Raw genomic sequence first — 22,501 nt, 5'->3', positions numbered from 1 at the left:
GATCACTTAGGCGGGAGAGCACTCTGGTCAATAATGTTACCCAAAGGAAAGTTTGGCTACTGCCTAGTTCCTGTACTTGCAATATCCTATCTTAAAGACGTGACTTGGAGACTTAGGATTATGCATTACTCTATGCTAACAATGTAGTTTATGTTATCTTGAAGGAGCTGGAGCCTAAGGTCAACCAACCTTATGTGACTGATCTCCAGTGACAATCCTGGACATAGATGCTTGAGTAAACTGCTCTGGTTGACAACGCTCACTGTGTTGCTGTATACTGGGACTGAGAGATCTAAGTGCTGTCTGTATGACATCCAAAAGAGAAACTTGGAAACTCAAGTATGGAACTCTCCTGGATCTTTTGCCCCATGTGCTTCTTACCATTTGATGATTTAAATCTCTAAGTGCTATTATAGTAGTAAACTGTAATTTGAAACAAAATAGTTTTACTAAGTGTTGCAGGGTATTTGATCACTCCACGAACCCCAAGACTATGTATATTTACTGAACCCTGCATCCACCAAACGTTCCAAACCTGTTTCTAGTTGTGGTAGACCCAGCCCAGCACACAGCTTTAACCCCTCTGGCTGGAATACAGCGTGCACCTATGTTTGAAAGTGATGTCTGATTGAGTTGCAGACAAAGTGACGAATTAGAAAAAGATTTGACAGAATAGGATATACTTAATTCTCACAAGAACAGACAAGAAAAAAAGGCTACTTAAGAGAGCACCACAGAAAAGAGAGGAAAAGAGAGAAAAGAGAAAGGAGGCAGTTTTACAGGGAGAGTTTTAAAAAGACAGATGCAGAGAGACAACAAGCTAGACACAGGACAAGACAGAACGAGCTGGAGAAGGAAGAACTAGAAGATTAGGGTAGATTGATAGAGCTAGTTTGAGGCCAAGTAGAGCAAAAAGTCAGAGGCCAAGGGAGAAGCCAGAATAAATCTGTCAGCTTGGAGAGAAAACAGCAGAGTTGACCAGCCAGAGTTCAGAAAGCAAAAGAAAGGGTGAGCTGAGCTTATTCAGTGGTAAGTGTTAGAGCCTGAAAACATTGTAGGCTCAGATAAGATTATATGAAGGCTAGATGCTTCCAGGACTAGGCCTAGGTTAGCAGACTGAGGCAGTAATCATCAGAGACAACAATTATATCAGGTGACTAAAAGTTACTCTAAGAGCTGAGGTGTTTTTTTTTTTTTTTTTTTTTTTTTGGAATCTTTTCAATCAACTACTCTACCTTAAAGTGGTCTTCAGAACTGAGTAAAAACAGTAAAAGACAATTTTAGTAAAAACTTCTATGACAGGGACAGCAAAATAGTTTAGCAGGGAAAGGTACTTGCTTCCAAGTCTGATGACATGAGTTTAATCTCTGATACCCATAGGAGAGAACAGACCCCTGCCAAGTTGTATTCTAACCCCCATACATGTTCTGTGGCACACATGTGCCTATATAATACATATAATACACTGAAATAAAAAAATGTAATACACACACATATACATGTTCTGTGGCATGTATGTGCCTATATAATACATATAATACACTGAAATAAAAAAATGTAATACACACACATATACATGTTCTGTGGCACACATGTGCCTATATAATACATATAATACACTGAAATAAGAAAATATAATACACACACATATATTTTCTAAGCCATATATTAAATAGTAAGGGCTGAGTATAATCTAATATGCTGATTACTAAAATAATATCATCTACCATGTACATCTCTGTTGTAGCATACAGATAAGCCAACACTGCAATTCTAAATAAGGTATATATACCTTATTAATATTTGAAGTTTATTGTTTAAAAAATTACATTTATATGTTATCATCTATATTCCAAACAAAAGTATTCCCTTGTTTTTATTAATTTAGTGATTTTAATAGTTCTACATTTCGAGTGTATTTTTACAGAGAGAAATGTCACTTCATGGATTAAAATGTAAACTAAGGGGTTGAGGATTTAGCTCAGTGGTAGAGTGCTTGTCTAGCAAGCACAAGGCCCTGGGTTCAGTCCTCAGCTCCGAAAAAAAAAAAAATCTAACTAAGATTAGATACCAAATGTTTGCTGAAAATACATTACAGGCAAACAATTTAGATCATTTTTTAGGTCTGAAATTGTAATTTATAGAGAATTTCATATATAAAAATACAGCTGCTTTTTAGAGGAACACATGAAAGAAACAAAAATTATTCACAGGTTTAAAGACAAATAACAGTTTCAATTCTATTCATGTACATTTTGCATAAATACATGAAACACTATATTGAATTTTTATATAACAGAGGTCTGTTATTTAATAATATATATTAATAATGCTCAGTAACAATATCTAGTAAGAATCTGTAAAAGAAACCATCCTGCTAAAAATTTACTGATTCACTGACCCAGAGCTACACATTGCTGGGGATAATAAAAGCATTCACTCTGAATTTTTCTTTTTTCTTTTTCTTTTTTGAGAAGCTCCTCATGTAGTCTAGGGTGGTCTCAAATTCATATTCATATTCTCTCTCTCTCTCTCTCTCTCTCTCTGACACACACACACACACACATACACACACAGACACACACACACCGGGATAACTGAAAACTCTTGATCCTCTGGTTTTCATCAGTATCCCTGGCTACAGTTTCTTGAAGTATGTGGCACAAATTAAAAACAGCCAAACAAAAATTATTATGGTCAGGCTTATAAAACCATTTAACAAGATTTCAGTCAAGAATCACTAGAGGAGCCTAGGTGTAGAAGTTCACGTCACCCCAGTCCTTGGGAGGATAAGGATGAGGATCACAGGGAATTTGAAGCCAATCTGACGGTGCAGTGAAATTTGATCACAAACAGAATCACAGAGAAAAGCTCAAGTGAAAATGCTGACAGTCAAACAACAATAAAATTAACCCATTAGAAATAGAGACTTGTACTAGTCATTGAAACTGATTTATCATTAAAAAAATGTAAAATTCCAACTACCAAGTATCACAGCCAAAAAAACATCTAAGAAGACAAGGAGTGGTGCAATGTGGTATCATGAGAAGAGAAATTAGGGAAAAGCGTGGGTTAGTCCTATTGACTATCACTGTATCAACTGCAAGCAATGTTCCACATTAATGTGAGGTGCAGCGAGTGTAGGCACTGTCTGGGAGGGAGTTACATAGGAACTCTACACTATCAGCACATTTCTCATGCCCCATTTCCCTCCTGAGGTAAGGTCTCACTGCTTAGGTTGACCAAACTTCCTATGCGCTATGACGCTGAGGAAGATCTTCCACTTCTAATCCTTTCTGCCCACTGAGTGTTGGGATTATAGGTGTTTGCCACCAAGCTAGGCTGAGTCAGTGCTGGGGCTGACCACAGGGCCTCCTGTGTGCTCTACCACAGTGAGTTACACTGAGAGCCCTGTTTACATTTAAAAAGCCCTAAAAAGTATGGTAATGTTGTTAATAATTTTAAATGAAATAATCAGCTGCAATGAATAAAGAGTCCAAGACTAGGGATACAGGTCAGTGTCAGAGCACTTCTTTAGTGTGAATTAGGACCTGGGTCAGATTCTAAGAAATATCCATGTTAGAGTATTAAAATTACCTTTCCATACTTTAATACCGCCTTCTGAAGTGAAAAGAAACAAATAATGTACATAATTCAGAGTTATAAAGATATTAAAAAAACCTTACTTGACAAATTTTTTCCCAAATTTCATCACAGCCAGCTTTTTCTTGAAAACTTAGAGCCAAATCATAGTTTTCAGCTTCTGACCAAACAATTAATGTATCCTGTTAAAAAAACAAAAATAATTCTCATTACCACACCAGAAAAAAATGTATCTATAAAACATAAACAAAAAGTCAAGAGAGAACTGGCAGTTAAAGTACATTCACCGGATAGTGCACATATATAATCTGCTGTGCCTTTAAAGTTTTGTAACATACTTTCAATGTAAGAAAAACTTTGACATTAAAGATGACACTGAACAATTTTCTAAATAATCTAAAATAGGTTAGCAGGCTCTTGGTAACCACTCTTGAGCAACATTGTAACCACTAGGTAACCACTAGGTAACCACTCTTGAGCAACATTGTAGATACTATAACCATCTACTTTCTGCTATCTGGAAAGTCAGCCATTCCATTCATCAATGACCTACATTCCTTCCTTTTCTTTTTAACCATTGTCAACTGATTAAAAAGCATATAAATCCTTCAGACAAATCTAGGTTTAACCCGATTTTGCATGCATGTGCACGCGTATGCACACACGCGCGCGCGCGCACACACACACACACACACAAAGGCTCATTTTTTGTATGTTATTGTATGTGTGAATGTTTACATGGGTGGTACTTTGAATGGTTCCTGACGTGAATATTTGGTGTCTAATGGTGGGGTACAGAAAGCTTAGGAAGTCTGGCCTTTAAGAGTTCCAAAACCTGCATCATTCCCAGTTTGTTCTCTATTTTCTGTTCACTGGACGAAGCATAAGCCTTGAGCTCTCAGCTGTTCTTCTTCCCATGCATGACTGCTGCCATGATTTCTCAGTGTAACAGACTCATCATTCTGGGAAATCTAATAAACCTTCCTGTAAGTTGCTTTGGTCATGGTGTTTAATCACAAAAATAAGACAGTAATACAGACACTGGTACAAAGGAATGGACTACTGCTGTGAAGAACCTGATCATGTGACTATATTTTTCAAAATACTGAAGAATTTTGGATGATGGACTAGAAAAAAAGTTGCCACTGTAAGCAGAGCTTTATGGACTGTCATAGCAGAGACCAGACAGAGTAATGCTGAGAGCTATATGGACCATGGAGGCAAGGTTCAAGAGATTTCAGAGGGGAACAATATTAACACCTGGGACCAATCTTGGGATATTTGGTAAGAGAGAGACTGCTTTCTGTCCTGTGCCTGAGGCTAAATTAAAAGATAATGCACTAATTTCTTTTCCTGAGATTTCAAGCCTAATCCTAACTGATTTTGTGGCATGGCTATTAGTAATATTCTTACGCAGGAATACAATGAAAAAGTGAATGGAGTAAAAGGAAAAACAAAATGTAGAGTTTGACAAGAAAGAGAGCACTAGGAAATGTGTTATACCCACGACTTCCACCACACAAACAAATGAGCTTAAGGAGAGGCTTGATCTGTACTGGAATAAAGGGAAGGCTGCTGTCTTAGTTACTTTTCTATTGATGTGAAGAGACACCACAAACAAGGCAATTTATAAAAGAAAGCATTTAATCCAGGGCTCATGGTCCCAGGGGCTAGCATGGAACCCAGAAAAGTCACTGCATGAAGCTGTGGAAGAGAAGCCTGAGTTGTGTTAGACTCTCACATGTTGAAGACGCCAATGCCAGAACCATGGGGTATCGGCCAAGGAAAGCTGCACACAAACACACGGAATGGAAACGGCCCAAGAGAGAGGCAGGGAGCAAAGCTGGAGAGGAAGCCACTTAAATCCCTTTGACCCAGACATAAGCTACAGGACACTTTTGAGTCTGCCTTGCTGAGTTTGCTTTGGTCCAGGATATTTTTCTTTTTTTTTAAACTATGCTCTCATTCATCCCTTTTGGAATGACATTATATATTCCGTGCCGTCTGATGCTCAAAGTATGTAATTTGCTTTCTGATTTTACAGGAAGTTGTAGTTAAGAGACTGTTTTGAGTTTCAGAACAAACTTTGAACTTTTAAACAGTGGTAAGACTGTGAAAGATTAGGGACTAAATACATTTTGCATTATGGCCTGGCCAAGAGACTCTGGATGCTGGGGAGCAGAGTGTGGTGGTAAGTCTTTAATAGTCTCTGGCATTTGAATATTGGTGCTATATGGGGGGCTTAGAACTGTGTCTTATAACCTAATGTTTATTCTTCATAGAGGATCCTCAATTTTGCCCCTACTTTAAAAAAGTTAGGTTGTCAAACTCTGTAATTAGAAACTAAGGTTTAGATTATAATTAAAGCACATATACACAATCAGATATTAAATTCACTATATAATAATCTAATAAAATGAGTAGAGTTGTTTCGGATACAAAGTAAAATTTTATTTTAAAAATATAGGGGAAATCCACTTAGAAAAACTGTTCTTTCAGGCATCATTTCTAAAGTTAGAGCAGTTTCTCTGTGTATGCATGAACTTCTTTGAATGGATTATTCAAGGCCATCTACCCAGTGAAGAGATCACACTATTCTTTGTACAAAAAAAAATAAATAAATAAAAAAAAAACTTTAAAGCCCCCCCCCCCCCAAAAAAAAACCAAAAACCAAACCCAAAAATCCTTTTAGGGGTTAGAGAGATGCTACACTGGCTGTTCTTCCAAAGGACCAGGGTTCAATTCCCAAAACATATATGGCAGTTCACAATCACCCTCTCCAGACCCAGGGGATCTGGCATGTTCTTCTGGCCTCTGAAATAAGCTTTATTTTAATAACCAAGCCTCAAACCAAAAGATGAATGTAAGTCTGATAAATTTCATGCACTTTCTGGAAAGAACTATCACTTTCTTGGCCCCAAACACTAGATCGTAACAGCAACAGTCAGTCATAGTCGTAGTAATAGTAATAATAATAATAATACAAAACAATCAATAGGACAGCAGCCTCTGGTTTCTTCTTGGATGTCTAATCATTCACCATGTCCTCTAGCAACTTCTGGAAAACATACCAGAGTTAGACTTTCATTTCTTCTATCACAATTATTACGAGAGTTCCCACCCAAAGCTTTTTGTTCCCCGTGCTCCTCTCATCCAGTACTCATAATACTGTCATACTGGTTTCCTTAAATGCTGTGTCACTTTCATTATTTTAAGTCTCCAATAAGAATTCAAAATGGCACACTTTTGTTTGGTGCACCAAACTCTCAAACTAAAAAAACAAACAAAACAAACAGACTTTCTGTAATTCAATCAGGTATATTATTGGTTATTATTTATTTCAGCAACCACCACCATCAAGAATGAAACTCTTTAACCAATCATAGTTTCTAATATTTTCTCCTGTCTTTAATTTTCTACTGCCCACACCTGTGGAGTACAAATCTTCTGTCTATAACATTTTGTGTTGAAATATTCCTGCTTTGCATTCCCATTCATAACCTTTCTGTGCCTCAGCTGCCTCCACAGGAAGTGCTTTCTGTGGAGATCTAGGCCTATTGTAATTTTCATAAGTTACCTTAGCATTCTATTATTGTTTCACCGAGGTGAGGACTTATCTTTTAAAGCCACGAAAACATAACCATTTTAAATATGCTAAGTTCTATCCCTATGATTTTGATTTTTGATTTAGTCAAGAATGGTAGGATTGACTTTAAGTTATTTAAAAATCTGAAACATACATCAGACACTGTTTCATGCTGTACTGAATAATTCCCAAAGTGTTTCCTTAAATACTTAAATGTACTGAGAATGTATCCTTCCTATCTACCCCTTTTTAGCACTAGACATGGTAGGGAAGTACTGTGAGTTACTGATAACCTTCTACGATATACTTATTTGATACTTAATTGTACTTATTTAATTTAATACTTTGGTTTTGGAAGAGAGAAACCCATGTATTCTGAGCAGACAATTCAGCAGTCACTTTAGGACTGAAAGTGAGTATCAGTTACTCTGAATTTATTCAACATATTTTAATTTAGCAAAGTATCCTACAAACAAGCCATTCACTCACATTTTAAATTAAAAATCCATTTGTTAATATATTTCTTTTAATTTTGGAAATAACTTTCTAGCATAATCTCTTTAAGTCTCAAATGTTGATAATGTGATAATTCTAATAAACATAATAATGCTATATTCAAGAATTCCAACTTATGTTACTTAGTAAAAAATGCACATTGAGCAAGAGTTTGGTTAAAATAGGAAAAAACTGTATATATTATAAAGAAATTAAATTTAACATAACTTTAAATGGCTCTGACTTCCACTAGAAAGGGCCTCTCAATTTAAGTAAACTTCAAGTAAATCAAACAGATGACTCCATTCAGGTATCCATTTCTGTATTCACAGCATGCTTTTCCATATTCCTCTCATGTGTGTGTACTGTATGTATGGAAACATCATAAAGGTAAGTAGCCCTGTACTATAACTTAGATGTGACTACTTGCAGAAAACATTTTCAGAATGTGGAAATCTTTAAAATGTATTTTTCTCCAATGTTTTGAACATTTAGTAATATACATATAAACATATATATTTTATATATACATTATACATGAAAACATACATGAAAACATGCTTCAAACTTTTTTAAGTATTTGAAGAACCACATATATCTTTAAAGTGTTGGAGTATTGTTTTACAAATAAGCCTATGTACAATATGGTCTTCCATAGGAACAGTAGCTAAAAGATCACTTATACACATCAAGAATAGTTATTTTAACTAAAGGTGTAGGGAACTGCTCATGACTAAGAGTAAACACTTACAAGGAAATGTCCTTATTATCATTTTATATTCATCTATACAGGTAGGAGAAAAAAAATGACAAAATATTATTTCTTCGCAAACAAGCAAAGACTCCCAAGTAGCTATCTTGTAAAAGTCAATGCAAACACAGAGTAACTATCTGCCTAGTTGAATTAGAAATTAACTTTATTTAAATGTCCTTAAATATATCTAAGATACAGAGAAACACTCAAATGTTCAAGACAAATGTTTTAATTGAATTCTTCACCAAAAAGATAGAGACATAAAAATTGTCCAAGAAAAAAAGCTACCAGTCGAATACTAAAATATATTGAAGAACTAAGAATGGACTGCATGCATAAACAATTTACATTAATATTTTTACTATTAATAAGCTTTACAAAAGATGTAATTTTATTTCTTCTGTGAAGTGTTTATAGCATCCAAATTCTCATGGACCTTGAAAAAAGGTAGACTTGATGCTATAAATAAGTATAAACCTAAAATAATGTCTTTCCCTTCCAAAGCCTGTCATTGTGACTTTATTTACATACACATATCACACCACACCCACACACAAAATAAACCAAATGACTCCCAGTTGTATATCATATATCAGAATACAATACAGCATTAAAAACCTCCCTAATTAACATAAATAAATCTTAAAAGAAGTGTGAAAATGCAAATTTCTAATACATGTAAAGTATGGTATCAATAGTGTAAAGTTTAAAAGCACACAAAAGACTACATATTATTTATGGATACATACATATGCAAGAAAGGTATAAAAGCATGTATACAGAATACACAGCAATTTCAGGATCAGGTTACCATAGGGAGAGAAGAGAATAGACACAATGGGACAGATACAAAGGATTTTACCTCTATCCATGTTAAACATTACAAAAGGTTGAAAATACGTTAATGTTGTTAAATCTGATGGTGTTATAATGGAGTCCATTATATTATCCTCTATACTATTTAATATTGATAGTATTTCATAATAAAAATGAAAACATTCACAGATAAGAAAGGATGATTTATGCTAACTAATTAGAAATACTAAAACAGATTTTCTTTTCCAAAGTGACAATATTAACCAGAAATGTTTCATGAATACCAATATGTATATTTTAAAGTACCCATTTATTATGTTAAAATATGCATATAATTAAAAGCAGAACTTAAACATTACTTAAAAAAAAATCCTTCTCCTTGGTCAAAGGATCCAACTTTACACCACAAACAGGCTCTCCTTTGTTTTAAAAGAATCTCTTTGAATTTTTTTCTTAATAGTAGAAACTGAACACTCTTAATCTTCTTTTAAGTCATTTCTTACAAATGGGACTCAGAACGAAAGGTTTAGTGTAGAGTATATGGAGAGACCTGGCTTACTTTAAAGACCAAAATACATCACATTGCAATACAAACAATGGCTCAATTAACAAACAACATTAAATCACCAATATAAAAAACTACTTTTCAGCTTGAGACTCTCAAACTGAAAGGAAAATACATACGGTACCTAATTTTAGTTACCAAACTTTTTTTCTTGTCTGGAAAGTATCCCCATCTTTGTCATATAAATACATCCTGGATCACAGATGAAGTCTTTCAAATTACAGATAAACAACTACTTGCCTGCTGCTTCTGATATGCAGTGTTTGGATTTATCTTTGACTCCAAGAGTAGAGATCCTGAAAGAGTTAAAAAAAAAAAAAGACTCAAATTATAAAACCTTCAACAGCACACAACTAATAAACGTTCCATGTCTCCTTGACTGAACATCTGAATACAAATGTATTTTGGTTTATTCAAGACTAACTTTAACAAAAGCTGTTTCCTGTCTAACAAAACAAATTACAAGGGCCTTGGAGAGACTTACCATACAAATTATACTTATCCTTTTCCTTTGACAATGAACAACCCCCCCACATAATGTAGAAAGAACTCTGGACTTGCTGTCTACTAAAAGGGACTCTGCACTAGTTTAAGATTTGCCAAAAATAAATCTAACATTGTTATTCTTATATTACCTGCATGTATTAGTTGCTCCAACTGAGCAGCTCTTGAGTACAGGTAGTAGTAGCCACTTTATTATGTCTGTCAGCTTTAATAATATTAAAATGGTTTCTATGAATTCTGCAATCAGCAAATACAACTTTACAGTCTGCTTTAGTATTCTAACTTGCTGAGATTGTGGAACCCGCTTTTTCACTCCCTACAATGGCAGCCTTGGAGAGATCAGAAAATAAAGATGTATGTGCCTGTGTGTTTCGTGGCAATAGTCTAACTTCAAGAAAAAGTCCGTTTTAGTTTTCCCCAGCACCTGTCGATTGGAACAACTGAAACCTGTTTTTGAGGCACTCAGAAAAGTTTCACTAAACCTTTTATAGTAGACACATTCAACCGGCAAGACTGTACCTAAAGCGGGTCGGGGATCCGTGTCAGATCTCATGGGCGAGATTCCTATCTGGTCTTCTACTATGTGGTCTTCTACTGACTCCTCACTCATCACATTCTAAATTTCAACAACCGAGCGGGGATTGGAGGGGAAAGGAGTCAAATCCTTAACAGGGAGAGAGGCGGGGAACCTCGAGTCCACGTCTGACGGAGAGTAAATCCAGGCCCAGTAGTTTGTTTTTATCGTAAGGAAGGGCAGGCTCAAGACCAATGTGCTGTCCCTAGTGGTGCTAGTCAGAATACTGGAGTCCCAGAGCTTAAACCTCAGGTTGTGTCGCAACCGATGCACTGGTCCCCATCCCACCGTTCCAATAACCTTACCGTCGGACTCTGCTCGAACCAGCAGCGACATCCCTTTGAGCTCCTCTACGTAAGTGGAGGAGACGTGCCCGGTGCCTCGGTCGTCCCATTGCCGGTCTTCGTTCAGGGTATAGACCTTCACTCGCCGCCGTGTATCCGACATAGTGGCTACTGGCCCACTGCTCCAGCCGCCACCTCCTCGCTCACCTCGCCGGTACCCCTCACTCTTGAGACCCGGTAGTGGCGGTAGCGGCGTCGGCGGTGGTGGCAGCGACTCCGGAGAGGCCTGAGTTTACCATGGCTCCAAAGGTTTAGCCGCGAGAAGGGGTGGCCAGAGCCACCGAGAACCCTCCGCTCGTGGTCTCCGCTACCCCTCCCTTTACCCCGGCGCACAATCACCTTCCCTTCCCTTTGCTCCCCAGAGCTCGCTCGCTCTCCCGCTGCCGCCGCCCGCCGCGGTTACTACTACAGATCCGCCATCTTGTAACCCGACTCTCTCTGCCTTTCTCTTCCTCTTCCAGCAGGTTCGCACGGGCTGTCCTAGCAGGGGCTACGGCGGCCGATTAGTCCAATGCATAGTACCTACGGCCAAACACGCTTCCGGAGAGTCAGACCTCAGCGATCTCGCGAGGAGTGCGGCGCCGAGGTGAGCCGGCCTAGGAGGGACTTCCTCCTCTTTCGGCCCCGCCTCCTGGCTCGGGAATCTCTGTTGGGCGGGGAAGTCTCGCGAGCTTTCCTCCCTGCTCCGCGAGAAATTGTCTGTAGAAGGTTGATGGAGCAGTGGTGTTTGTTGCTGAACTGTTTTCCGGATTTGTAGGGCGGATGTTGAATGGCGGGTTGTCAACTCTGGACTTGCTGTCAACTGACCAGAGCCAGGCTGGGAAGTCCGAATGCGTGGACAGGTCTAGGGCGAAGCCAAGTGTAGGGACTCATTCTGTCAGCCCGAAAAGGGCTGGGGGCGGGGGTTGAGGGTGTTTGAGTCTTATGTGAAGTCGAGCCCCTCACCCATTAAAATCCGTTATAGAATCTGCGAGACTTCATCCGGGAAAGTGTTCCATGGCCACGGTGAGCAGTGGGCGATCTTAATGTTCCACAAACGCGTTGACAGTTCTTATTTCCCGCCAAAGCGTTCTTCCGTTAGCCTCTTAGCACGGACCATTAAAAGGCTCGGAGAGAAACCGGCCGCAGCGACGAGGCAAGCGCAGGCGGGCAGCCTCACAGTCCTCGTGTGCCGCAAGAACGAAGGGTTCCTGGCGTTCAGTTAACGTCGCTCGCCCGAAGGCGGTGGCTCCCAGTGTAGTTCAGCTGCCTCTCCGTTCTCTTATTTGGTCCCTCAGCTCAACCACCTGAAAGATGAACATGGGGAAGGTACACACGTTGGTCCCGCGGTGTATTTTGGGAGTTGTAGTCATCTTTATGGTTGTCAAAGTGTGTTTATGTTTTGGCGAGATTAGTTAGGCGTGAACTCATCACCATACGTTTAAAGGGGTGTCTTATGCACCTAGTCGCTTGATTAAAAACGATTTCAAATTTTGATCTATCTTTGCTTTTTCAAAAATGTATAAAGGATCAAGAAAGTATAAAGGATCAAGAAAATTAGCCTGGTCTGCAGCCATTCATCTGTAAAGACTGCACATAGAAAAACAGACAGGAGCATCTCTTTGAGGACCAGGCCAGCCTATGGTATGTATCGGGATTCTGCCTATGATAAAAGGACTTGAATCACTATACATAAATCCCTGATATTCTGTGATTGATATGGACAAAATTACTTTGAGCTGGGGAAAATATAATTTGTTTTGGAAAGGTCATAGAAAGCTTTCCACTGTGTTTTAGTCCAATGTTAGAGGACAATCCAAGGATTATTTCTAAGCATCCTTTTCAATGTCCACCTTAAAGGAGAAAAGAACTTTAGCTAGAGCACTGGACAGATCCTGGAAGCCCACTTAGCCTTTAGGACAGAAGTTTCAGATGCCTAGAGCATTCTCTGTGGAGATACTGTTTTGGCTCCATTAATCCTATGGCCTTGTAGCCTTAGGGGCAGAAGGCTAGAGCAGGGATGTATAACACAGGTTCCATCTCATGCTGTAGTCTGGAAACATCCCTGTGCCATAGTCACACCTTCCCCAAGAGTCTTTTACAAGGAAACTACAACTCCAAAAGTTTGTAGTTCAAATGAGCCCCAACCCCATGTCCTTGGTCTTTACGAGTAATACCTTTATATGTAAAAAATTAAAAGGACAGAGAACTTCTGCAATGCAAGGTAAGTCTCTTTAGCTCCTGCTTCCTGCTATTCAGTTTTTCTACAGAAAACAGTGACTTTATCACTCCTCACTAGAACCCCTCTTAATCTCACTGTGTGTGTGATGTTGGATTGGGGACAGTTCCTTGGTGTGTGGCCTATATACTTGTACACTTGATTTAATGCTACTACCACCATCTAAAAATGTTAAATAATTTTTGAATATATTTTTCTTTTCCACTAGATTTCATGTTGTACCTTGTTTTAGACATAGTTTATGATCTGCAAATTTGTGTCTATACTGTAGTTGTCTTTTGATGACTTAAATGACTGTTTCTAGGACTTAAGTCAATGCCAATATCTGTATGATGAACTCTCATTTAAAATGGCATATGTTTTGCTTATAATGCCCTGTAGAATAATTTGTATCATCTCTGGATTATATTACTATTTTATGTACTTACGTTACAGTTCAAATGCTATACCGTTTAAAAAAAGTTTTCATTGTGTGCATGTGTGCGTGTATGTATGTATGTATGTATGTATGTATGTATGTATGTGTACCAGAAGATTTTGGACGCTCTGGAACTGGAGTTATAGTTGTGAACAGCCAGATGGGTTCTCTGCCAGAACTTTTTAACTGCTGAAACATCTCATCAGTGCCATAGAAGCTTTTTAAAAAGTGACAGTAATTCATTTGGTGAAGGGAAGGACTGTGTTCCAACATAGTGTGGTAGTCAGAGGACAATTTGCAAGAGTCACTACCATTCTTTCACCATATGTGTTCTGGCTTGGTGGCAAGCATATTTACCCATAGGTCCATCTCTCTTCTCTTTGACATTGAGATATTTTTTGCAGGGGGAAAAAAAAACCAAACAAACCAAAAAAACTACAACCAAAACCAAAAACCCTCCCTCAAACCATTAGAGTTTGGTAAATTCATCTATGTAAAATTTGTGTGTGTGTGTGTGTGTGTGTGTGTGTGTGTGTATGTGTATGTGTATGTGTATGTGTATGTATGCGTGTATGCTAACTATAATCACTTTTGCTTCTCCTGAGGAACAGAACTTCTCTGAGAATGTATGTGTTATTTGAAAGGCTTATAGGTATGGTCCAACTAGTCTAATAATGGCTGTCTAAGAAGATTCAAGAAAGAATCTAGTAGTTTAGTCTGTGAATCTGTGTGTCTCAGCTGGTCTTCAGTATATGGCAGAATCCACAAGAAGTAAGCTTCACTGAAGGAATGGACTTGCCAGTAAAAGCAAGAGTAGGAGCAAGCAGGCAAAGAGAGCAAACTTCCTTCTTCCATGCCCTTTACATAGGCTGCCAACAGAAGTGGCCCAGATTAAAGGTGATCTTCCCAGTTCAAATGATTTCATTGAGTGGAAAAAAAATCCCTGTGTACCCATTATACTGTCTTAGTTGGGGTTTTGCTGTGAAGAAACACTGTGACCACGACAACTCTTATGAAGGAAAACATTTGTTGGGTCTGGCTTACAGTTTAGAGGTTCACTTCATTACCATCATGGCAAGAAGCATGGCAGCATACAAGTAGACATGGTGCTGGAAAGGTAGCTGAGTTCTTCATCTTGATCCACAGGCAGTAGGAAGAGAGACTGGGTCTAGCTTGAGCTTCTGAAACCCCAAGGCCCACCCCCAGTGACACACTTCCTCCAATGCCATACCTATTCCAACAAGGCCCCAAGTCCTAATATTTTCAAATAGTGCCACTCCCTGTAAGCCTGTGGGGGCCATTTTCATTAAAAGCACTACTTGAACCTATCCAGTTGCTTGGGTTTTGGTTAATTCCAGATATAGTCAAATTGACAACCAAGAATAGCCATCACAGGTGGTATACTAAGGCAAGAAAACAAGTAGTAAGATTGGATTTGGGGGATGGTTTTTCTTAGTTTCTGACACAATGTGGTCTCTTTTTGCTGACCATAACCATGTTACCTGTGCAAAATTTCAAGGCACCAGAAAAATAATTAAGAGACTGCAATTGAGGTATTTAGGATATTTCAGAAACTAAATCTAGGACCCAAGGGATAGACTTGAGCTTAATGTATTTCTTACAGTTTTAAGGGTAAAGAATTTGAAGGTCTTGGAACTCTATCTAAAGATATCTAAATGCTCAGCCTAGTTATGGTTGTGTAACCAAGGCTCTTGTTGGGAAAGTTTAAAGCCTTATTGTTTAGAGTCCCTTGGTGATTTTGGTATTGTAGATACTTTTGGCACTTCAGACCTTGTAGATGTAGCTCACAAATCCTTGTAAAAGCAAGCACATTTTCTCTTCTAGCTGTGAAGCCATGGTAACTAGGTTTAATCTGTAGGGACTGCTGGGAAGATTACACACCGAAGGAGTGAAAATCAGGTAGAATTTGGTATTGGGAAGTCAGATTACACCTGGTATTAGATTTTCATAGTGTTCAGATGAGAGGCTTCAGAGACTTCATTGATTTGCACTCTTTGGGAGCAGGTATTTAACCATAGAATAGACTACAGGCATAGGACAAAATCATCGCAGGCTTAGCTCTTCAAAGCCTGTAAAGGTGATGGCCTTTGCTGAGAAAAGTGGAAACGAGCTCTCTCATAGCAGCTTTTCCTCCTGGAGAAGACAGCCATTTCCTCTGATGTGCTCACCTGTAAATGCTACTTTTGTGAAGTGGTTCAGGTGGTAATCTGAAAATGTTTTTGTTTTTTTCTGATACCCCTTTTAATTTCATAACATTGATAAGACCACCAGAAGTGTTGAATAATAGCGATGTTTGTTTTGTTCCTGACTTTGACAGCCATACCTTTAGTGTTATGATTCTAATACTTAAAATATTTATTTATGTGTATATCATGTGTATTCAGGATCCTGCTGAGGACAGAAGAGGTTGCCGGTTCCCTTGGAACTGCAGTTTACTGGTAGTTGCCATAAACTACCACTGTAAGCCACCACATGGGTGCTGGGAACCCAGTCCTAACTGCTGAGCCATCTCTCCAGCCCATTTCTAAGTTTTGACTGCTGTTTGCCAAACTATGGACATTACATACATTGAATCTTGTAAGTAACTTCTTTGGCAACTGGTGATACGTTTTCCCCTCAATATTTTTATTATAATTTTTAATATCTTATGATTTTCTACATATTTTCTGGTTTTGGTTTTTAGCATAATTTTCTAGTTTATGAATTCTTGAGAATTATGGTAATTTTATAGGCACAGTTTAAAAATATTAGTAGGCAACTGCTAATGTAGCTTTCATGAAACATGGTACTTTTCAGTACTTCGAGCACATGTCAAATAAAGTTGTCTTAATTCTAAACTGCTTTACTGTATACTCTTATCTTCATCTGCTTATAAAACAACTACTACTCAACAGTATGCCTCTCCATTTATCATCATTCCTTAAAGCCAGGCTTACCTAGCAAACTCTTTATTAAGAGGCAATTCAAATTCCATTGCATATAAAGTTTCACTCTTTTTTTTTTTTTCTTCCAGTTAATAGCCTGTTTTCTCTACCCAACTTGTTTTTTGGAAAGATTAGGTTGTACTATGTTACCCATACAAGGATCAAATATTTGGGTTTAAGAGATTTTCCTGCTTTAGCCTCCCGAGGAGCTTGGGGATTGCAGGTGCTGACTCTATGATCACCTCTTATCACTATAAAATGACTTTGTGTGTGAATATGCAGAGGCCACAGTTAAATCTCATGTGTCATTCATTTCGAGATTGCGTCTCTTCATTGGCTTGGAATTTGGCCAGTGAGCCCCAAGGTTCCACCTGTCTTTATCTTCCCATTATTGGGATTACAAGTGCAAACCACCATGTTTTAATTTTTTTTTTTTAAAGATTTATTTATTATATATAAGTACTTGTAGCTGCCTTCAGACACACCAGAAGAGGGCATCAGATCTCATTACAGATGGCTATGAGCCACCATTTGATTGTTTGGATTTGAATTCAGGACCGCTACAAGAGCAGTTAGTGCTCTCAACCACTGAGCCATCTCTCCAGCCCTATGTTTGGATTTTTTAATGTGTGTTCTGGGGATTGAATTCTATTACACCCATAACAAAAATACATGTTTATTCATTTAGTATGTGTTTATGCATATGTATGTGTCATGACATGTGGCGGTCAGGACTTTTGTGAGTCAGTATTCTACTTGTACTGTGTGGGTCTCTTGGTTCAAACTCAAGTCTTGACGAAAGTACCTTTATCTATAGAAGCATCTTGCTGGCAGAACATTTTAAAATTTCTTTTTACATTTATTGAGCAGGTTTGCACTCTCTTGACATACATACATACTTGTATGAGGTCAGAGGACAATTTGGGGGAATCAGTTCTTTCCTTCCATTACATAGGCCTAGGGATTGAACTTAAAAGACTGTCTTGACTTGGTGGCAAGTATTTGTATCTGCTGAGCCATCTTATTAGCTCCTCCTATGGCTTTAAAAATCATCAGAGTCATGATGCATATGAGCAACTCCAGCATTTGGGAGGTAGAGGCAGAGGTTCAAGGTTAGGTTAGCCTGTTTTATAGTAAACTCCAGGGAAGTTATGGTCACAAGAATCCTTTGCTAGAGTGCCTATCAACTTAATTAGTAACTATATAAAACTAAGTTTCCAAAGTAAACAGTATAACATACTATAGCACTATGCTTATAAAAGGCGTTTTCTTTTTTTTTTATAGTTTTTGTTTGGTGTGTATGTGTGTGTTGTGTTTTGCCAGGGTCTGAATTTAGGACCTGTTAACATTTTCCAATTGAAAAGGAGAGTCAGAAGATTCACATTGGGGTGGGAATTTCTTTTGGAGTATCTTAATGTCTACCCAATAAATTCACTTGATGAACTTGACCTGGATTGAATACTTTGGTTCATGATACCCTCTCTCTGGGGTGGATAGATCCAAGAAGTCATGCAAAAGTCTCCAACTGCTTTCTATATGTTGATTGATACTTTCACTTTTTTTTTTTAGCTAGTTTTCTGATATCAGATCTATTATCTTTACAAGCCTCAGGCTAAAGTTACAGTGTAATTGTTTCCTCTTTCAACTTTATATTCTATGTGATAATAAGAACTGTTTTATTTTTTGTTGACTACTAAGCCTTGCTGTCAGTTAAATATAGGGAATGGGATTTGGCTGTGAAACAAACTCATGGCTGTGATATATTTTCACTGTAACTATTATACTTTTTATCCCTTGACAATGAGTCTTTTATATTTTCTTTCCCATTTCTACTGCCTGCCATCTTATTGTCAATTTTCATGAGAAAGCATTTGTCAAAGCCTGTTAAACTGTTCATGATTCTCTTTCCGTGGAAATAACTAAGAATATGCTTGCTTGATTAAATGTTTTGAAACTGTTACCTGCTATCTCCACTTGTTATATTGATCAAAGCAAAAGACTAAGCTATGTAAAATTGGTTTCTAAAATGATTTAATTTTGCTTCTGGACATAGAATATCAAATGAAAACGAAGACCTCTATCTGAAATTCTATTTCTCAAAATATCTTTTCATTTGCTCCTTCTAATTCATTCAGGTTTCTTTTGAAATATCTATTCATTGAAGTGGCTCTGAATCATTTCATTTGAAACAACTTATCATATATATCCTGGTGGGTTTTTTTTGTTGTTTGTTTTTTGTTTTTGTCAACTTATGTAATCATTAAATGAGAAAGTGCTTCCATCTGATTAGCCTATAGGTAAGTCTTTGGGGACATTTTATTGATTAATGCTTGATATACAAGGGCTCACCGGAAGTAATACTAGTACTGCCCCTGGACAGGTGATCCTGGATGTTATAAGAAAATCCTTTCCTTCCAAAGGTGATTTTGTTCATTATGGACTATATCTAAGCATAGAAACCTAATTAGGACAGATCATTCCTACCCCTTATGTAAATGCTTTCTAATTTAAAGCATCTGCCACTACATGATGTTACATACTTGTTTACTAAGCGTGTTATAACTTTACCTCTGTTTGCTGACATCACTGCACATGTCATAGTGCTTAGTCCATAGTACATGCTGAATGAATGAATTCAGTGTTTGGCTAAGTTGAACAAGATAGCTGCTGATGTTTGTGCTTCTTAGATCCAGAAATTTTAAGATGCTTAAGAAGGGAAGGAAAACAGTCACATAAAACCCATAGTTTGAGCCAGGAAGAGGGCTTGACAGGTAAAGGTTCTTATTGTAAGTTAGATGATCTGAATTTGTTTTTTGGAACCCACATAGTGTAAGAGAAAACCAACTCCTATAAATTGTCCTGATTCCTACCCATGCACAGAAGTTTGTAAGTGCACAAAATAAATAAATTAAAAAAATTGGAACACTAATTTACATATGTCAAAATAAAGGTCATAAAGGAACAACTTGTAAGTACTATAAATGATAGTGTCAGATTAAACTTAGAAATTATGAAAAACTACCACGATTTAAATAAAGATAAGCAGATGCTCTGGCATGTTTGGTAGGCTCCTGACTTCAGCAGAAATGAGGGTGCTTCTATTGTTGGTGTTGTGAGCGATCTTTTCAATTCTATGGCACTCCCCTGGAGTTCCAAGAACTGGCTTTGCTTTTTCTAGATTGTTAACAGCATACCTTTGAAAAATAAGAGCAAATTTAAGAAAACTGAATTAAAACTTAGAAATCCTTCCAATAAAGGTTATTTTCCCTTAAATTAAGGATTATGGTGGTCACTACTACTAAATAACAGTATATTAATTATAGAAATAATTAAAATGTATTAGTATATGTAATATGCTGTTTTACACAGAGTAATGTTTATTGATTTAAGTACAAACATACCTTTAAGATCTTTAGCTTGTGTAAGTTCATATTTAATATCTTATATCAGCCCCAATAAAAAAATCCACATTTTTGTAAGACTTATAAAAGGAACATAGTCTAAATTATGTAGTATTTACTTTTTGTGGACTATTAGCATGTTTTAAATTACAGCAATGAGCTGGGTATGGTGGCTTACTCCTTGGATTGATGTGTCAGACAGGTGGATTTCAGTTCCAGGCCTACCTGGTCTAATGGGTTCTACCAACCCTGTCTTAAATAAAAACAAAACAAAAAAACAAACAAACAAAAAAAACCCAATGGATTTGACAGTTATCAGTTATTGCTAGATATTACATCAATAATCTTTATATTGATTGATTCCTCCTACTCTTACACCAAGAATATCCAAACACTGCCAATTATATACATATGAAGAATTACCTAGTTCTATCTGATGAGTGCATAGTCTTTATATGACATAGGTAATTAAAAAAACTAAATTACTCTAGCAAGAATTCCATTTATAGGATTCATTTCACTGTATTTTTGGTCTTGTGATCAATTTGAACAACTAATCATTAGAAACTGAATCAAATTAGTTCCTCAATACCTATTAAATGTGTAATTGCTTTGAAGAAATGGGTTCTGGCTTTCAAAATGTCAATTCTAGTGTGTAAGTGAGCACAGTTGTTAGGCAGAGATGAACTAAGGGGACTGGCCATTACTATATATATGAAGAGAAGGAAGGTATTAAAAAAAAAGTTCTTAAGAAGGCATAAATGATCTATTTTTCATTAGTTCATAATTACAGGAACAGAAAGGTAATCTTTCCTAAGATATTAAAAATAGCTTTTAATAAATATTTATTGATTTATAACCCAAATAAGAATAAGCAAATATAGGCTACTCCTGAAATAAAAAAGGCACATGAAATAAGCATTTTAATACAAATAATTATATTTAAATTATATATAAATCTACACAATAAATGGGACTATTAAATTTTGCTCTGCAGAATCTCACCATTGAATACCATTTTAAAAAGGAGTCAAGGGGAAGAGTTAGATGATGACTGTGAAATAGGCTCTCCCATTACAATGCTGCTCCTATCATTTAGAGTTTTGAGAACAGTTGTAGCTGGAGACTGAAGTACTTTACGGGAAAGCCTCATTCTTCCATCAGCTGGATCACGGCCAAAGTATTTGACCTATGTTAAAGAAACAGATTAAAGTTGACATGTAATTTCAAAGATATTTAAATTTATGTTGTCCAATTAAGGGAGTAATTGTCTGGTTAAGTAACTTACAAAAAAATAAAAAGAATCCATGCATATTTTCTTATGCTTGTAATCCCAGTTCTTGGGAGGCAGGAACCTTGCTTAAAATTTGAGGATAGCCTGAGCTACTCAGGCCCACTGGGGTATAGTAAGATCTTATTTAAAGAAAACCCAAAACCAACCAACTAACCAGCAAAAATTTAGAGTGTTCTGGTTAACTGTCCTTTTAATGCTCTCTAGGTCCCGCTACTGTAAGACTAAAGATTATGAACAACTTCTATTCACTGATAGAGGACTACAAGACAAGGTTGGTTTTATTATCAGAATTCTAGTCCCTTAGTAAGTTCAAAAACATGTCAACCACTCAAACATGACAAAGCTTTCAACCATGTTATCAAGTCTATCACCAAATGATAGTCTGCACAGTTCTAAAGGTTTTTTTTTTAAATCTCCTTGAGGGGGGTCTTATTTTAAATTCTTACTTAGCAAGTCTGGTTAAGCCTCACTAAGTTATAAAAGCACTACGCAGAGATACAAGTTAAAAGTGTTTATTCTACGCTTTCAAAAAGACTAATTAGAATTTGAAGCACAATTTACACCTTTAAAGATTAAACATTGAGGTCAAGTGGATCAAGGACCTCCACATCAAACCAGATACACTCAAACTAATAGAAGAAAAAGTGTGGGAGAGTCTTGATCACATGGGCACTGGGAAAAATTTCCTGAAGAAAACATCAGTGGCTTTATGCTCTAAGATCAAGAATCGACAAATGGGACCTTATAAAACTGCAAAGCTTCTGTAAGACACAGGACACTGTCCTTAGGACAAAACGGCAAGCAACAGATTGGAAAAAGATCTTTACCAATCCTACATCTGATAGAGGTCTAATATCCAAAAACTCAAGATGTTAGACTCCAGAGAACCAAATAACCCTGTTAAAATGGGGTATATAGCTAAACAAAGAATTCTCAGCTGAGGAATATCGCATGGCTGAGAAGCACCTAAAGAAATGTTCAACA

General features: G+C 37.2%; 2 protein-coding genes and 1 long non-coding RNA gene across 30 annotated transcripts in view; 1 reads left to right on the top strand and 2 right to left on the bottom strand.

Annotated features, from left to right (window-relative positions):
* The window catches only part of Ppp4r3b (protein phosphatase 4, regulatory subunit 3B), a 47,788-nt gene extending 36,094 nt beyond the window's left edge, over positions 1 to 11,694 (bottom strand). For 5 of the 6 annotated variants that reach the window (XR_015636755.1, XR_015636757.1, XM_087583908.1 and 2 more), the window contains exons 1-3: positions 11,203 to 11,694; positions 10,060 to 10,115; positions 3,687 to 3,785 (exon numbers count right to left, since the gene is read on the bottom strand). Coding sequence is in view for 4 of the 6 variants with exons in the window: in XM_087583908.1 (XP_087440034.1) it covers positions 3,687 to 3,785; positions 10,060 to 10,115; positions 11,203 to 11,344 (297 nt within the window). In the remaining 2 variants the exon portion in view is untranslated. 6 annotated transcript variants of the gene reach the window in all.
* LOC148001495 (uncharacterized) overlaps positions 11,114 to 22,501 on the top strand; it is an 89,666-nt gene continuing 78,278 nt past the window's right edge. For 7 of the 22 annotated variants that reach the window (XR_015637657.1, XR_015637658.1, XR_015637659.1 and 4 more), the window contains exons 1-3: positions 11,929 to 12,246; positions 12,749 to 12,864; positions 16,283 to 16,475. This is a non-coding gene — a long non-coding RNA (uncharacterized LOC148001495). Of the gene's footprint in view, positions 11,828 to 11,928; positions 12,550 to 12,748; positions 12,865 to 16,282; positions 16,476 to 18,957; positions 19,120 to 21,721; positions 21,789 to 22,501 lie in introns of those variants that run through there. The other 15 variants (XR_015637672.1, XR_015637670.1, XR_015637654.1 and 12 more) reach the window with 5 other exon arrangements.
* Pnpt1 (polyribonucleotide nucleotidyltransferase 1) overlaps positions 20,178 to 22,501 on the bottom strand; it is a 31,191-nt gene continuing 28,867 nt past the window's right edge. Inside the window, exon 28 of one of the 2 annotated variants that reach the window (NM_001142371.1) lies at positions 20,178 to 21,412. In NM_001142371.1, the coding sequence (NP_001135843.1) occupies positions 21,254 to 21,412 (159 nt within the window). In that variant the 3' untranslated portion in view covers positions 20,178 to 21,253. The remainder of the gene's footprint in view (positions 21,413 to 22,501) is intronic. The other variant, XM_087583907.1, reaches the window with a different exon arrangement.

This window comes from Rattus norvegicus, chromosome 14 (genome assembly GCF_021556685.1).
Source record: "Rattus norvegicus strain SHRSP/BbbUtx chromosome 14, alternate assembly SHRSP_T2T, whole genome shotgun sequence".
In the NCBI taxonomy this organism is placed as follows: domain Eukaryota; kingdom Metazoa; phylum Chordata; class Mammalia; order Rodentia; family Muridae; genus Rattus; species Rattus norvegicus.
The sequence above is the reverse complement of the archived record's forward strand: the minus strand, read 5'-3'. Positions and strand labels throughout refer to the sequence as shown.